Raw genomic sequence first — 18,576 nt, 5'->3', positions numbered from 1 at the left:
ATCCTATACACACAGATCTGTTTCAGTCTGTTTATTTTTTACAAACACTGTATGGTTTCAATTATTATAACAACTGTAACTTTATAATATTTGCTTAGTTTTCTAATAGAATCCTTTTTCTTTGTTCTTTATTTAAATTTATTTTGGTTAATCTTAAACATTTACTCCTCAGTATTTGTTTCAGAATCAGTTTAAGTTCTCTGAACAATCTTATTGAGAGTTTAAATGATACTATATTGAATTTGTATTGATGTCTTTACAATACTAAATCTTTCTGTCAGAAACGTGGTTTATCTCTCCATTTATTTAGGTTTCATCTAGTGTCCCTCAGCAAGTTTTACATGTTTTTTAAATAAATTTATTTATATTTGGCTGCATTGGGTCTTCATCGCTGTGCGCGGGCTTTCTCTAGTTGTGGTGAGCAGTGGCTACTCTTCGTTGTGGTGCACGGGCTTCTCCTTGCAGTGGCTTCTCTTGTTGCAGAGCATGGGCTCTATGTGTGTGGTCTTCAGTAGCTGTGGCACGAGGGCTCACTAGTTGTGGCTCGTGGGTTCTAGAGGGCAGGCTCGGTAGTTGTGGTGCACAGGCGTAGTTGCTCCACGGCATGTGGGATCTTCCTGGATCGAACCTGTGTCCCCTGCATTGGCAGGTGGGTTCTTAACCACTGCACCACAAGGGAAGTCCCACATTGTTTTCCATGACATTCTTTTGTAGTGTTTCCATAACGTACATTTTGGAGGAAGTGTTAAATTTAACTTTTATTTATATACATCATAAATATTATTTCAATTGCTATTAGATAAAAGAGTTTTTATTTATTTTTTTCTCTTATGTTTTCTGGTTAGTTACTACCAGAGTAACGCATCGTCCTAGTTTACTAACACCCGCTATATACATGCCCATTCCATTGTCCCATTGTCCTGATTTGAATAATGAATTACGTGGTGACCCTAGTTATTACCAATTTAGAATTTCTTTCATTTTCAATTAACAGAAAACTTCACCATTGTTTTATTAAACAAATCCGAGGTTTATTTATCTCATAACAGGAAATCTGCAGGCAGGCGGTCCATGGCTGGTGCAACAGCTCCATACTATCTTCAGGAACCCAGCCTTCTTGGTTTTCTCCTCCACTATCGTTAGCGTGTACCTTTCATTCTTGTTTGTAAGATGGTTGCTGTACCTTCTGGTATTGTTTCTGTCTTCCAAGCAGAAAGAAAGGAATAAAAATCAAGAGCAGAATGGATTTTTATCCCCCCCCCCAACCCCTCCAGGAAGAGCAAGTTCCCCAGCAACTTTAACCTACATTTGATTTACCAGAACTGTGACACGTGGCCATGTCTAGTTGCAGAGGATAATAAGGGGAATCAAGAATTGAATGCATAATTTAAAAATTTAAACTTTATCCTGTAGACAGTTAAATGTTACTCAAGGTTTTCAGCAGTGCTATGACATAATGAAATGGATGGATTAGAAAGGTTCATCAGGAAGTGATCTGCAGAATGAATTAGTTGGGCAAATGACTCTGAAGGCAAAGAAAGCTTAGCAAATTGATTAAAGGAAAGAAGAGAAAAGATCACTGATCCAGTTAGAGTGCTCCTCTAGCCAGCCAGACTGTTACTAATAATAGTAACGGTTTGGGGTAGATAGTAACCTTGAGAATAGAAAGGAGAAGTAGCTTATACCAGTGACTCTCAAGCAAGACTGGCTGATCATTAAATTTGGAGAACTGGGGAGATAAGTCTTCTTTAATTCTAAAACGTTTAATCTGGGAAAATGGGTGACTAAGGATACATTTAGGGTATTAGAGTGACTTATTGATAAGTTTGGTAAGGCAGCAGTGCAAGTCAGATAGCCCAATCATATTGATTTATTTTTGGCTGCTTTGGGTCTGTTGTTGTGCACGTGCTTTCTCTAGTTGTGGAGAGCAGGGGCTACTCTTAGTCGCAGTGCGTGGATATCTCATTGTGGTGGCTTCTCTTTGTTGCAGAGTACGGGCTCTAGGCATGCAGGCTTCAGTAGTTGTGGCTCGCGGGCTGTAGAGCACAGGCTCGGTAGTTGTGGTGCACAGGCTTACTTGCTCTGCGGCATGTGGGGCATGTGGGATCTTCCCCGAACAGGGCTCAAACCGGTGTCCCCTGCGGGCGGATTCTTAACCACTGCGCTATCAGGGAAGTCCCCATATTTTACTGTTTTGATTTTCATGGTAATGAATGGGCTAAGTATCAGCACTAGAAACTAGAAAACATGCCATCTACCTGTCAAAAACGTTGATGTTCTTCAATTAAATATGGTTTGGATGGTGCTGAACTGAAGCCTTAGAATGCTAACTCCTGACTTCTGTGTTGTGACTGACCAGAGGGGATCCCCAACAGAACTCTGGTTATGGCTTCTTCAGATTAGAAGTATATGGGACAATCTTCCTGGCCTGTTATCACAGGGGAAGACATTAAGTTTTCCTAATAGAGCAAGCCCAAAATAGGCTTGAAACTCAAACTAGAAAAGAAAGGGCAGCCCTAAAGTTTTCTTGATCCACATCTTAATTTTGGCATGAACAGTCAAAACTACGATGAAACTTTTCTGCCCACGTTTGATATCTCATGTTAGGATAGCCTTGGACTCTGGCTGTGATTCATAGAACATTCTCTTCATTTTGCTACTTCTTGGAGTCAATAATGAAATGTTAGAGAAAAGGTTAAAATTTTCTACATCCCTGTATTTAAGCCTGAAAGATTAAAATATGGGTCTGCACAACTCTGCCAAACTCAGTAACCTTGTTTTTAATCATAAGCCAGCATAGACCTCAATCCTTAATAATGATTCTTAACCAATCTCCTGAAAGCAAGCATTCTTCTTTTCCAGAGAAATGGACACAAGTTGATACTGAAAATTTTCCTTAAAGGAGCAGGAGCCCTTGATAAAAAAGTAGAATCAGATTTTCCAACAAACAGTACCCTTGTAATTGTAAAATAGTGCTGCAGGTCAACCCTTTGCAAAAACAAAACAAACAAGACTTTAAAATTTTTAATTTACTGTTTTCAGCAAGATTCACGGGGACATTACATCTAAAACCTAGAGCAAGCAGCCAGCTTAGATTTAAGAAGACTGAATGGAAACAAAAGCAGTGCTGGGAAGCAGTGAACAGTGGTTTGAGTGTTATGGAAAATCTAATGAATAACAGAGATAAAACTGCAGAGATACAAGCAATTCAGAAGAGAGTTTAGTTTTACTTTAATTCAGAAACTATTTCTTGAACATCTGTTATGTGTCTGGCATTATGGTACATGCAGAAGATGCAGTGATGAACGAGGCAGATGTGCTTCCATTCTTCTTAGAACTTATTGTCTATTAAGGAAGGTTAAAAAGTCTAAAATGATTAAGAGGAAAGGCATGGTGGATACGTCTAGGAGACCCAATCTGCATATAACTGGAATTTCAGAAAGAGAACATCACTTAAAAACTGGTAAAGATGTTAATTTTCATAGTTATAAAGGTGCAAGCTATAGTGATCCAGGCAGAAACAGTATAAACGTAAAAAGTAGACTAGCCTTAGATAGCCAAGCAACACATTCTCAAGGTTGAGTGGAAAAAAAGATTGATTGTAATGCAGTACATGCATTTCAAGTCAAATCCCAAGTTGTATGTTAGGACCGTATTCTCAGACACGTATGGGCTCGAAGAACGTTTCATCAGTCTATCTTTCCGAGAATATTGCTATCAAAATGAACAACTTAAGAAATGGAGAAGTTATGATATAAAATGATTGGTGATGAGTAATGAAACCATTTAAGTGTAGAGTAAGATCCAAATAGTTCGTATCTTTATAAAATAACATAAATTGTAAAAAAAAAAAATTACTTAAAATTAAAAACAATAATAATTTTGGTCTAAAATATGTCATCAGAAATTGGCATGGGGACTTCCCTGGTGGTGCATTGGTTAAGAATCCTCCTGCCAATGCAGGGGACACGGGTTCAAGCCCTGGTCCAGGAAGATCCCACATGCCACGGAGCAACTAAGCCCACGTGCCACAACTACTGAGCCTGCGCTCTAGAGCCCGCAAGCCACAACTACTGAAGCCTGTGCGCCTGGAGCCTGTGCTTCACAACAAAAGAAGTCACACCTGCACACCGCAACAAAGTGTAGCCCCTGCTCGCCACAACTAGTGAAGGCCCACGCGCAGCAACAAAGACCCCACGCAGCCTAAAATAAATAAATAAATTTTTTTTTAAGTGGCATGTAAGCCAAGGTGTAAGGGCTTTTAAATTTATACAGAAGAAATCAGGGGATTCACATTTCTTTTAACACTGAAGATACCCATTAGTAGAATAAAAGTAGGAGGATGATTATCTTCTAAACCATTGGGGTGAGGAAGATGTTTGGGATAAAATCCCATATAGAACAAAAGGAAATGGCAAGGTTGCCCCAAAAGAACAGAAAACATAAAATAACATGACAACAATTTTTGTTAAGTTCAAATCAGTTTAACACATTTATTTGAATGTTCACTAATTGCCAAGCATGATTTTAGGCACCAGTGATAGCGAAGAGGAGAAAGACCACAAGGAAATTAAACGTATATATATATATATATATACTATGTCTATTAACAGCAAGTGCTGTGGAGAAAAGTAACAGAAAAGGGAAATAGAAGTGCTCTTTTTGGGGAATGAGGAGCCGTGCAACTTTCCATAAGGTAGTTATAGAAGCTCTCATTGAATAGGTGATATTTGAACAGACACCTAAAGGAGGTGAAGGAGCAAACTGTTCCTTGGATTGAGGGCATTCCGGAGAGAAGGAACAGCAACTGCAAAAGGCTTCTCAGGTCCATGCCTATGTAGTTTGTTTTGTTTGAGAAGTATAAAGGATGCTTTAGGATTGGAAGTAGAGGATGGGGAGAAGTATGTGGTAGTTTGGGGGTAGAGAGTGCATGGAATGTGTGGTGTAAACGCTTAAGTATTAGCTTTTTCTCTGAGTGTGATGAAAGGTTTTGAGTTTAGGAATGGCAAGATCAATCTGGTTCTATGTTTAAAATGGAGTGAGGGTGGGTGAAAAGGCAAAGACAGAAGCGGAGACCATTATGAGTCTATTACGGTAATTAAAGGAAAAGATTGGACCAGAGTGATAGCAGTTAGACATCAGAAATATTATAGCACTGTTTGTTTATTGTGTTTTTTTTACACCCCCTCCCCCCCAATAATAAGACTATAATTCCTCATTAAATATGACAGCCAGAATCCCGGCTTCTGTTCACAAAAATGCCGTATATTTAGCCTATGCTAGGCACCAGACCGCGGACGCTCAGTACTGGCAAAAAAGGAAATGCCCTGCCCTCATGGCACTGCCATTTTTTTTTTTTTTTACATCTTTATTGGAGTATAATTGCTTTACAATGGTGTGTTAGTTTCTGCTTTATAACAAAGTGAATCAGTTATACATATACATATGTCCCCATATCTCTTCCCTCTTGCATCTCCCACCCTCCCTATCCCACCCCTCCAGGCGGTCACAAAGCTCCGAGCTGATCTCCCTGTATAGAACTATTTGAAATAATGTTTTTGAAAGGTAGTGATAAGAAAATGTAGATAAGTGATAAAAGGCAGGATGTAAAATTACACTGTATGATCACAAATTGAAGAATTTCTATCTATAAATAGAAAACGGTGATTAACATTTATACTTTAGGGTAGGAATATTTTAGATTTATGTACGTGTGTGTTTCTTATGCTTTTGTGTATTTTCTAAATGGTTTTTTATAATTGGGGAAGAAACTAAATTTTTCAAAATATTTTTCTTTCATAGAACAAAGAGGTGAAGAAAAAGATATCAGATTCAAAGAAAACATCTGCATCTACTTTAAAGTAAGTAATTCCATCATCTCCTATGTGAGAATGACTATGCATATGAATTAAAATTTTTAAATTTTACAATGACATTTTTAATATATTTTATCATCCTGACTCCAGTTTAAATGGGGCATCATTCAAACTGAATTATTTTAAACTTTTTTAGATTTAAGCTTTGCATCTTTAGAAGTTAGAATTTTATTCTTTGCTAAATTTTTTTCTCCTTTTAATAGAAAAGATACAGATGCTTCCAAGGCTGTTGAAACTGTGACTTCAGCTTCTGCTAGTAAGTTGTTACTTTCAGTACTCCTCCAAATGAGTATGTTTTGTCAGATGACTAGAAACTTCTTGTAAGATGATGCTAGGAAAACATTATTCATTGTGCTTTAGGAGAAGGGGGACCCACACTGGCTCCTGTATTAAGCTAATGGTTAATGTTAAGTGTTTAATTATGAAATCTCTTGTGGAATAAATATAAGGACTCAATGAGATAATGTATGCAAAGTACCTATCATAGTTCCATAGTTAATAGCTATTTAGGTTAATTTTGCAGTGTCTGTCTCCATTCCCTCCCAGTAAACTGGTAAGACAAAACATAAAGGTATGTTAAGATTGCTTGTGTGGTCCCCTTTGATTTTGAAAGTCTGCTAAGAACCAAAAAGTAAACAAAAAAGACTAAACAGAAATAGATGATATTACACTCATGTGTTATTTCTTTACACACAGGCAAATACTTCAGGTCTTTATTATGAATCTAGCTAAATGAATTTTGCATACAATTTTAAACCGAGTTCATTTATTTTTTTCTCAGTCCATTTAGGATTGGAAATGTCGAGAGAAAAAAGTTATTGCCAAAACATACACTCTTGAATCTAGTAAACAGTGTGATAGTGAAGGACAAGACATAAACAATATATTAGGAAACTTAAATTGTGTTTTGTATGTTATCTTTTTGAAAGGTAGGTAGTTCATGGATTTATATTCAGAATAGATAAAAGAGTTTTTGGTATTAGAACTAATATTCAAGTGACTGGAAAATTGGATTGTGTAGAATATCTCAATTTTCCATAATGTTTAGTTGGATAGTGTCCTGAAGTTATTGGAAGTTAGTGGAGGTGACTATGAGTGGCTTCTGGAAGGCAATAAATTTTTACTAAAGTTTTAAATGTGAACGTGTAAACGGATAATATTTAGAGGCAGAAGATTACTTCAGTTAGGCAGATGACATAAAAAAGGTAACAGAAAGGCCTTGAAGATTAGTGCTGGGGTGTTTTTTAATTTGACCCCATTAACAGCATTTCTCAAAATGTGTTGCGTGAAAGACTTATTCATAGAACATGTTTTGGATCAGATGAAGGTTAGGATATGTATTATACCTTTTTTTTTCCTTTAAAAAATAATCCACAAACCCATTCACTTTATGAAATCCTGCAGGAAAGAAACCTATTTAACTTTGTTTAACCCACTGTTTCCAAAGCTTGGATAAGTGCACCCCATTTTTTCTGTGTAAGACCTAGTAATAATTGGTACAAACTCCGGGAAATTTCCTTAGAGAATAAAGAACCACTAGTTGTTTAGGATTCTCATGTAGATTGGATACATGGAGTGATTGAAAAATCCTATTGAGAAAACATTTGGGATTCACTTTCAGGTAATTAGGACCTGATATTAAAAGGTTAATTAAAATGATCTGGGATGCTAAAATCTGAATTTTTATTATACAGAATTTTTTAGTGGATAATATATAAAAATTAAAAAAATAATTTAAAAATTTCAATGTTTCAGGCCAGATGGAGTTTTCTAAACGAATGTGGTAATGTTGATTATAATAAAATTTAGCTGCGGCGATTTCTTTGAACTGGGGGAGAACATTGCTAAATATCAGGTATCAAGGAATATCTATGGGAGATATCATTTAGTCAATCACATGGCATTGAAAGTGGGATACTTAGGAAAATTTTTTGTTAAGTTTAAGGTTTGAATTTTGGGAATGGCCCTAACATAATAAAAGTAATGCGTAGGGGGAGAAGTGCTTCAAGTTAAGTACTTCCTCCCTTCTAATATAAATGTAGAAAGGAAGAGAGGAGCCCAAGGCTGAGAAAGTGTCAGGTGAGAAAGATAAGATAGCTTTTTGAGATCAGCAATGTCAGATTGAAGAGGGATAGGAAGTCAGGGTAGTTTTAAGGAGAACTTTGGGGGCTTCCCTGGGGGCTTCCCTGGTGGCGCAGTGGTTGGGGATCCGCTTGCCAGTGCGAGGGACACGGGTTCGAGCCCTGGTGCAGGAGGATCCCACATGCCACGGAGCAGCTAGGCCCGTGCGCCACGGCTGCTGAGCCTGCACTCTGGGGCCCGCGAGCCACAGCTGCTGAAGCCCGTGTGCTGTGGCAGCTGAGGCCCGTGTGCCTGGAGCCTGTGCTCTGCAGCGGGAGAGGCCACCGCGGTAAGGGGCCTGTGCCCCGCAGCGGGGAGTGGCCCCCGCTCATTGCAACTAGAGAGGGCCCGCGTGCACCAGCGAAGACCCAATGCAGCCAAAAATTAAATAAATGAATAAATAAATAAATTTACTTTTAAAAAACAAAGAGAACTTTGGTTATAAGCACAAATCTAAAAGGATGTAGGAAAGTACAGGGAGGGAGCAAAAGCCTAATTTTATCAGAAAGGGAAACTTTAGAACTTTTACCCAGTGCTAATTACTTAGCACTCGGCTATATGCCCATAATTAGATGCGTTTTATAAAGTGGTTAGGATACATCAGAGAGTTATTTCTAAGTAGTTTATAGTTTAACTTGTGCCAGAAGACAGAAAACAAGGGAAAGAAACTTGCCATGGTTACACTATTTATAGTAGGCAATTTGTTATTTCACTTAATATTTCAGACCACCGTATGAGTATAGTTCATACTGTTCTCCTTTGATAGATGAGGAAACAGATTCAGAGAGGTTAAATGACTTACTCAAGGTCACATGGAAGAGTTAGTATTCAAACCCAAAACTGTATGCTTCCCAGGCTTTTCACCTATACTAAAGTACCTCTCTGAGAATGAAAACTTGTTCTATATCTCCTTTGATTGCTCTTCTTTTATCTTACCTTCATTGTTTCCCTAAATGTCTGTTCCTCTTCTCATGTCCTACTTTTCTTGCTGGTTGATTTCTTTCCTTTCCATATCTTTAAGGACCAGTGACATCTCCCATACATACATAAACCTCTTCTGCCCCCTCAAGTTTATGCCTCATTTTCTTATATTATCTAACAACACCACTAGTTATCCAGTGTAGGAATCTATTAGTAATCCTTTACCCTGTCTTGTCTTCTTTTTTGTCCCATCCAGTTCAAACTTAAATAACATCCTTCCTCTTCTCATCCAATAGGTGGCTGATTCAAATTAGTTCTCTCTTGAATATACCTCGAATTATCTCACCTTTACTCCATCACAGCTGTAAATGTTTTAGTTTAGACTCACATTTGAATTTTTGAAGATAGCCTCCCGACTGGCGATTTTTATTCTACTCTGCTCCGGTATTAACACTCTTGCCCTGAGGTCACTTTAAAGCAGATCTGATCATTCCACTCCTAGTGACCCACAGGGGAAAACCCAAATTCTTCATAACGACCCCTTCCCCTTTGGCCCAGATGACTTTTTCAATCTCTTGTCACGCAACTGTATATTATGTTTAAGCTACTCAGAATGGTTTATTTTCCAGCTGTGCTATTTCATTTCTCGGGTCTTTATGCTATCCATTTGTGTGGAATCATTGTCTAAATTCCAGTTAACTTCACTTAGTAAGCGCTTATGAAGTAGCTATTTAGTAGGTGCCAGGCCTCGTGCAAGGTATTGAAAATACAAAGTCAATTAAGACTCCTTTTGGAGGGTCGAGGTGGGGCAAATTCTAATTTATCTTTCAAGGCCCATCTCAGATGAAGCTTCTTTGTGATACCTTCCCTGACTCCTAGGCAGTTAAATGCTCCCAACTCCCTCCTAGAAATACTGTATTGTGTACGTTAAATTACTTGGTATTAATAGGTTGTTAATAAGTCTGTCTCTTTCACTTGGCTGGGTAAGGGAATATTTGTAGTTTTATTTTTCTGTACCCTAATATCTAATGTGGTGTAAGGGTTAATGAATAAATATTTGCTGGAGGAAGAGTATAGGGATACTCAAATCACATTTGTATTAGTGTCATAACTGAACCCATGGAAGGCAACTAGAGATTATCATACTAAGTGAAGTAAGTCAGAAAGAGAAAAATAAATACCATATGATATCATTTATGTGGAGTCAAAAATATGACACAAATGAACCTATTTATTAAACAGAATCACGACATAGAGAATATGTGGTTGCCAAGGGGGAGGGGGGCAGGAGAGGGATGGATTGGGAGTTTGGGATTAGCAGATGCAAACTGGTATACATAGAATGGATAAACAACAAGGTCCTACTGTATGGCACAGGAAACTGTATTCAGTATCCTGTGATAAACCATAATGGAAAAGAATATGAAAAAGAATGTATATATTTGTATAACTGAGTCACTTTGCTATATAGCGGTAATTAACACAACATTGTAAATCAGCTATACTTCAATTAAAAAAAATAACTGAACCCTTGGAAAAACACATAGTGAACCAAAATTTTCTGATTTGTCATTCTTGAATTAATGATTTTTTTCTTCTCTAAGATTTTATTGGTTTCCTTTTTCTTTTTTGCGATACGTGGGCCTCTCACTGTTGTGGCCTTTCCCGTTGCAGAGCACAGGCTCTGGACGCGCAGGCTCAGCGGCCATGGCTCACAGGCCCAGCCGCTCCGTGGCATGTGGGATCTTCCCGGACCGGGACACGAACCCGTGTCCCCTGCATCGGCAGGCGGACTCTTTTTTTTGTTTTTAAGTGCATGTCTCTTTATCTTTTCAATTCCCAGATGAAAATGACTTTTTTTGTTTAAGTCAGTTATTTCCCCAGTAAAAGCACTCTGCCCAAATAGTTCCCACATGTGAGTTCCAGCAAACCTTAAAGGAAGTAATAACTCTAGTTCTGATTTCAACTATTCCGTAGCATGCAGAGGAAAGGAAAACATTCTTTAAAAGGGAGTATGGAGGGGGAGGGGAAACAGGAAGGAAAAAACAGGCTAATACCAACATCGAATGCTGACAAAGACACTGCACACTTAGCACAATGGCTAAAATAAGAAAATAGTAATACCAAATGCTATTGAAGATGTGGAGAAACTTGAACATTGCTGGTGGGAATGTAAAATAGTATGGCCATTCTCGAAAAAAGTATTGTAGTTTTTTAGCAAAACTAAACGTGTGCTCACCATAAGACCCAGCAGTTACACTCTTGGGCATTTATTTCAGGCAAGTGAATTACATTTCACACAAAACCTGTTCACACAAAACCAGTACACAAATATTTATAGCCTCTATTAATAGCCAAAAGCCGGGAGCAACCCTAATGTCCTTCAGTAGGTGAATGGCTGACTAAATAAACCGTGTTATGTCTGTAGCATGGAATACCTACCACTTAGCAATTAAAAGGAATGAATTATTGATACATGCAACAACTTGGGTGGATTACAGAGCAATTGTGCTGATTTTTAAAACTCAATCTAAAAAAATTATGTATTGTAAGCTTCTATTTACATAACATTCCTGAAATGATAAAATTAAAGAGATAGAGAACAGATTAGTGGTTGTCAGGGATTCTAGGGGAGGGAGGAGATGGCTCTTTCTATAATGGGTAGTAGGAAAGATACTTGTGGTGGAACTCCTCTTTGTTTTGACTGATGATCACCATAATCTACACGTATATGATAGAATTTCATAGAACTAAATATACGTTACGCGCATGCAATCTGGGGAAATTGGAATGTTTGTAAATTACATCAATGTCAGTTTCCTGTTTATGATATAATACTTAGTTATGCAAAATATTACCATTAGAGGAAAGTCCGTGAAGGGTATATGGGATCTCTCCCTATTATTTCTTACAACTCCATGTGAATATACAGTAATCTCAAAATTAAAAGTTAGAGAAATGTTTTAAAATGCTGATAAAGCTATCATACTAAATTGGAATTATAGAACAGTTTCACTTCTGAATATTTGATGTAAAGTTTTTAAGTAAAATTTTAGTGTCTGGAAGTATATTAAATGAATAACATAGTATGCCCAAGAGGGGGACGAGGGTCATGTCAGAAGTATAAAGATGGTTCAAAATTAGGAAATCTGTCCATTCCATTTACTATATTAAATAGAGGGAGATAAATGCTGAGAAACTCTTAAAGTAGGTGACTACTTCCTTAATATGATAGTGTGTTTGTGTATACATACTTTATTTATTTATATGCATAACAAATACGCATATATCAAGTCAAAAGCCAGCATATGCTTAAGAGTTAAACAGTGAAGCATTCCCATTAAAGTTGGGACCAAAACAAGGGATACTCAACATCACTTCTATGAGTTAAAATAAATACTGTTCTAAAACTAATAGCCATTAGCTGGTGCACTACAAGTCAAGAGGCATAAAAATTGGAATGTATGATAAAACATTATTGTTTGCAAATATATACGTATGATGGAAAACCCAATAGAATCTATTGAAATGCTATTAAATAATTAGACATCTTAATTCTCTAAATTACTATAAAGTTTTAATTGCTTTATTACATAAAAAAGAACCATTCATACTAATATACTAATAAAATATTAATATACTAATAAAATATTCCATTTATAATAAAAAAGGTAGAAGCTATGAAAACTTTTAAATACTAAGAGGCATAAAATAAGACTGAAATGAGAAAACAGCTCATTTTTGGATAGAAAGCCTTTCACCATTATAATATGCCTTTTTTTCTTATATTAAAAGATAAATATTAGGAACCTAATACCAGTAAAGATTTTTTGAATTTATATAAGCTGATAATAAAGTTTATACATAGAATAGACAAGAAAATTCTGCAAAGGAAGAGTAATTAGGACAGAACAGCACTAACAGATATTAAAATATATTACAAAGTTAAAAGATTCATATAGTTTCATATAATTGCATAAATAGACAAAAGATCAGTAGGACAGAATAGATTCCATGAATACTCCCCCAAGCATATGGAATATCAGTAAATCATTATGGTAATATTTCAGATTAGCAGGGAAAAGATGAATTATTCATTAAATTGACTAGCCTCTTTGTAAAGTATATAGTTTATAGTATCAAAATAAATTACAAGGGACTTCCCTGGTGGCGCGGTGGTTAAGAACCTGCCTGCCACTGCAGGGGACACGAGTTCGAGCCCTGCTCCGGGAAGATCCCACATTGCAGTGGAGCAACTAAGCCCGTGCGCCACAACTGCTGAGCCTGCGCTCTGCAGCCCGCATGCCACAACTACTGAAGCCCACACGCTTAGAGCCTGTGCTCCGCAACAAGAGAAGCCACCGTAATGAGAAGCCTACGCACCTCAACGAAGAGCAGCCCCCGCTCGCCACGACTAGAGAAAGCCTGCGCACAGCAACGAAGACCCAGCGCAGCCAAATAAATAAATAAATTACAGCTGGATCAGAGATTTAACATGATACATAGACAGTAGTTAAAAGTATTGAAAGAAAATGTGGAGGGTTTTTTGGTTTGTTTTTAATTTCAGAATGAGAAAGTCCTCCCCTATCAGGAAGACATTGATTACACGAAAATATTTTTGTATAAGTATTTCTCATAACTTTTTAAAAGGTTGTTACCTATATGATACAAATTAATTTTAATGTATAAAGAACTCTAATAAGAAAATCCTCAAAACCCAAAAGATAAATTGGCAGATATTAAGAATAGACAGATCACAAAGAAATAGAGATAAATTTACACCTATGAAAATTGACACAGCTTTACTTAAAATTTAAGAAACAAAGATTAAATCATACTAGTTTCTAACTCAGATTGGAGTGATTAATAACTTCTTTTACATACTGTGTTTGTGTGGAAATGGGAAGCCCCACTCTTGTATACTATTGATGAATATTAATTGGTACAACCTTTCTGGAGGACAGTTTCATGTTTGTTAAAATTTAAATCTATCCCTTTGTCTCAGCAAGTCCATGGCTAAGAATTTGCCTATAGTTATAGTTCCATGGGCATACAAAGATGAGTGTAAGGATGTTTCTTGCAGTGTTTTTACCAAAATTATGCTAAGTTAGCTCTTTCCTAAATCTAAGTGATGTTTTTTGTAATGTGATACTGATAGATTTTTCTTGTTATTTTAGCCAAACCTGGACAAACCAAGACATCTGCAGCCAAAGTAAATAAATCTTCAGGTATGTTTTCTATATTAGGATCCTAAACATGTTAACTTTAAATTATTTAAGCAGTCTTTATCAGTAGTTTTGGATCTCATGTGACACAGTGTGTGCTGAGTATATACCAATCTGTGAAATTTATAGTCATCTAGAAGTTTTGAGAAAGCAAGTTTAGTAGATAATGCTCTTTCCTTGCAGTGATTATCAAAATAAAATAATTTAACTGGCAAACTGTTTCTCATGATGAATATTGGCGATATTTCCGTCTTTCTCTTTTATTGAGGTCTTCTCTGTTTACTTTCTTTTATAAACAAACTTACAGCAAATTATGTTCTCTTTGCATTTTTATGGGCCATAGTGGATTTTAAAGTAATTATTAATTTTTTTCTCCTTCCTCTAGCATTATCCCCATTTCTGTTTTTCCTCCCATTTCTGCGAAATGCCGGTTAATTCAGAGTCATCTTTTTAAGAGGATAGAGATCAATGTATTACATTGTCTTTATAATGGTAGGAAGGAAAGGAGGCGGTCTTGAACCACTGTTGGTGGCAGATCCATAATTATCATATAGTAGTTTCTTAGAAGCAGTAATCTGAGGGAGTCAGGTGTGGCTAGAAAACATGTTTTGAAGATGCACTTATTTAGCAAACAGTTTGATATTACTTTAATAGTAAGTTTATAGGAGTCATTGGTGGAAATCTGGGGGAGTGGGTGCTAAAACCAGTAGCTTCCCCCTTGAGTGTTGGAAATTAATTCTAGATATTTTTTCCTTAAGTTCTGGTACCCAACTAGAAGTAGTAAAGTGAATCGACTTGTGGTAGTAACACAGGATAGTGAAAGAAACACCTTAAGAGCTCATGGGGCTAAGGTTACTGCAGTGTGACAAAACTTGGGAATTACTAAGAAATGACTGGTTGAGTGACAATCTATAAAGATTGGTATTTCTCTTATGAGCAGTAATTAAGGTCTGTCTTTGGATATAAAGTGTGGATTTGTAAACTATTCTGATTAAATTTTGCAGATGTCGGTAATTCTTTTTGTTTAGTAACTTCAAAAGCATGGTCATATTCTCACAGAAGGTCCTGTTAGGTAGTTAAGGCAGTTACCACCCTGGTTTATAAATGGGGAAACGTGCACAGAAATCAGTAAATTCCCCCAGGCTTCACACCTTGACTTGGAATTCAACCTGAATTCACTGACTTGTGATCCTGGGCTTTTTCCTTATACTACCTTGCTCATTGGGCATCCTAATTTTCAGAGCTAAACCTCCTGTTGCTCTCTGAATGCAGAGGTTTTTGACTCTGGTAATCTTTTTAGTGACACTTAGATGATCACAGTCTTTATAAACAGCATCATTTTGGAATATAAGCAACAGTAATATACATATGTAGAAAGAAGGGTCAGACAGTTTAAATAATCCTGTTCAGATAGGGCCCATTAGGAATGAGTCAAAATAGTCTCTATGTGGCCTGACAATGATGTAGGTATTCTTAAGTGCTTTTTAATCAACTGGGAGCCAAGGAAGCATGAGCTGGGAGGTCCTCAATATAACTGCTTTTGGAGCCATTAAAGGCATCATGGGATTGTGTTTATATCCTTGAGGTTAGTAATTTTGCTTCTAATTACTAAGTTGATACACACATTTAGAGATCTGTGTAACTTGCCTGAACGCTGTTTTTAAGTACCCCAAAGGGGAGGTGAATTCTTATTTCAATGATATTTTTCTTCCTAAAGAAATTATCATTTCTAATTCAGCAAATGACCTGTGTCCCTAAAGATGATAGCATTTTGTTTTGAATAAAATATAGTTTGTTGCTCTTATATTCTTTGTGAGGTTCTTTGGGAATTGTTGATACTAGTTAAATAAATCAGTTTTGACTAAGCTTTTGTGATTTAGGGAAATCAGCGGGTTCTGTAAAATCTGTGGTAACAGTAGCTGCTAAAGGTAATAAAGCTTCAATCAAAACAGGTAAGACTGTTGGAAAAGAGAGGTTATATTAAGTTTATTCTTAATTCTGTGTTAAAGAATGTAATAAATATGATATCAAAAGCAAGTTTTAATTTGTAGTATGTAATAACATCTTGAAAAGTTTAGTAAATAATTCTTTGATATTTAGAACCTGACACACATATGACTTGTGTTTTTTGATGCTTTGGTCTTTGACAGTATCTGCCATTGCGGTTACATTTTTGTTTAGGAAACATTTCTGACAGCCATATAATCATAGGTTGCTCTGCCACTTTCCCCCCGTTTAATCTTTTTTTTACTCATTTTTTTAGAGCTGTCACTTCATATTACCTTCCCCAGCTTGTAAAATTCCTCTGATAACTTGTTACTTTAAAGATTTTCTTTCCATGTTACAAGGATGTATCCTCCATAAAGAAATGGAACACTAAATTGTAACATGTTGAAAATAACATCCGTTTATTAATATATTTTTCCAATTGACTAATGTAATTTTAAAGAATCTTTGTGGAAGTTATAAAATAATGATTTTTATGTGTGTGATTATGGTGTACTTTTGCCACATGAGGATTTCATAATTTGTGAATCATTAATAGCCCTCAACAAAAGTTGTATCTCAGTTTAAATTTGCTTTTAATCTTATTGGTAAACAGATACTGAAAATAAATGGAAATAAATATGTGGAAAAGAGCTGCTTTTATAATGAAGTTGAACTACTTATTTACTAATATATTAGTATGAAACATGCTAAATGACTGAATAGACCCTTAGAATAATGGTTCAACTCTACTTTTAAAAGCAAAATCTAGTGGAAAGAAGTCTCTAGAAGTCAAAAAGGCTGGAATTGTCAAATACAAAGACGCCAATAAACCTGTAATTGTACCAGGTAAGCTGGAAATGCTGTCATGCAGTGCTTTCTTTTCATTAAATCCTATTGGTATACACTCTAGGTATATTTTGAAATAAAATTTTTTGCTTAAAAATCTTCAAAAGGATTATTTGGTGTTTCAAAGGAAAACTTGTATTAGCTTTGTCTTAAATCAGGTCAGCCTAAGGAGACTCGAAGTAACAAAATAAACTAGCTTAAGTTCCTCTTTAGATTCATTAGTTTAATTATATTAGTGTATTTTTCTAGACTATTAAAGCAGACTATTTCATGCAGAAAACTCTGAAATAAAGACGAGTGTGGAAGTCAAAGCCACTGAAAATGGTGCTAAAGAAACTATTTCAGGTAGGTTAATAGAAATTTTATTTTGTTCTTTTATGTTTAAAGATAGAAAATTAAATTTTAGGAAAATAATTTTGTGTCATATATATATATATATATGTGTGTGTATATATATATATACATATATATTTCAATACCAGAGTCATACCTAAGTGAAATTAGGAGTATTATGATTCACATCTTCACCTTGTCTCTTGATTAGTCTGAAATTTTGCTCTCAGAAAGAATAAAGCTGAATGTATTATTGAAAAGCCAGTGTTACTTATGTAGCTATATCCTACTTAAATTCTCTAGTCTTTTGCCCACTGTATACATTTTCAAGTAGCTACTATTTAATCCATTGTGGAATAAAGTGGGATCTTGATAAATAAAGTATATCTGCATGAATTCTTATTTTATTTTGTATCTTAAGAAGCTGCTTTGGAGGCCACAGAAAATGAACCAGTTAACAAGGTCAGCTTTTATATTTTACTTATTTTTATAAAGCTTAAGAAATTTTGACACAATGTATTTTTCTTACTATAAACCTAGGTAAAAAATACACAGATTTGGTATGGTGAAAAATCCTGGTCATTGGAGACTTCTAAAATATGGTTTGAGTTAAAAAAAATCTTGAGTTACAAAAATTTAGGTGCAGATTATCAATAAATGTACATGTTATTGAGGATTACTTTTCACTGAGAAGAAAATGTTAGGCCAGTTGGGTTTTTGAATAGATAACAGGTTGTCAAATGAGAACCCATGGAATTTTGTGAAATTTCTTTTTCCTTAGAAGCGAATTGGAGATATGTTAGTATTTAGAATACCATTTATTTTTTGTGTTTTTAGAGGAGCAAGTGGAGTTTGCAGTTCTATTTGAAGGGCATAAAGTTCACTTTATTGTTTTCATGTGTTTATATCTGTTATTATGAATATATTAAGATTTCATTAATTTAGACTTTACTGGTTAAGATCTTGAGATCCTTCAGGTGCTCAGGGTAAGTTTATTTTAGACTGGTTGCTCCATTCTTCAAGTAGTAACTAAGTAAGTAGTATGTGTTAACTTACTGTTTTGTTTTAAGAAGAATATTGTAAAACACCAGTAGAGTATCTTAGATTTACTTACTGCACTTTAGAAAGACTCTCTTTTTTATACATATATAAACTTATTCATCTTATTTATTATTTTATTTTTGGCTACGTTGGGTCTTCGTTGTTGCACGCGGGCTTTCTCTAGCTGTGGCGAGCGGGGGCTACTCTTTGTCGCAGTGCACAGG

The 18,576-nt window shown here is 35.8% G+C and overlaps 1 protein-coding gene across 9 annotated transcripts in view; it reads left to right on the top strand.

Moving 5' to 3' along the window:
* ZNF638 (zinc finger protein 638) overlaps positions 1-18,576 on the top strand; it is an 83,623-nt gene that overhangs the window by 38,546 nt on the left and 26,501 nt on the right. For 8 of the 9 annotated variants that reach the window (XM_067704764.1, XM_067704766.1, XM_067704768.1 and 5 more), the window contains 7 exons: positions 5,803-5,861; positions 6,080-6,132; positions 14,096-14,146; positions 16,024-16,095; positions 16,892-16,978; positions 17,255-17,323; positions 17,733-17,773. In XM_067704764.1, the coding sequence (XP_067560865.1) occupies positions 5,803-5,861; positions 6,080-6,132; positions 14,096-14,146; positions 16,024-16,095; positions 16,892-16,978; positions 17,255-17,323; positions 17,733-17,773 (432 nt within the window). The remainder of the gene's footprint in view (positions 1-5,802; positions 5,862-6,079; positions 6,133-14,095; positions 14,147-16,023; positions 16,096-16,891; positions 16,979-17,254; positions 17,324-17,732; positions 17,774-18,576) is intronic. The other variant, XM_067704765.1, reaches the window with a different exon arrangement.

Source organism: Pseudorca crassidens, chromosome 14 (assembly GCF_039906515.1).
Source record: "Pseudorca crassidens isolate mPseCra1 chromosome 14, mPseCra1.hap1, whole genome shotgun sequence".
NCBI classification, from domain to species: Eukaryota; Metazoa; Chordata; class Mammalia; order Artiodactyla; family Delphinidae; genus Pseudorca; species Pseudorca crassidens.
This window is presented reverse-complemented; position numbering and strand designations above follow the sequence as displayed.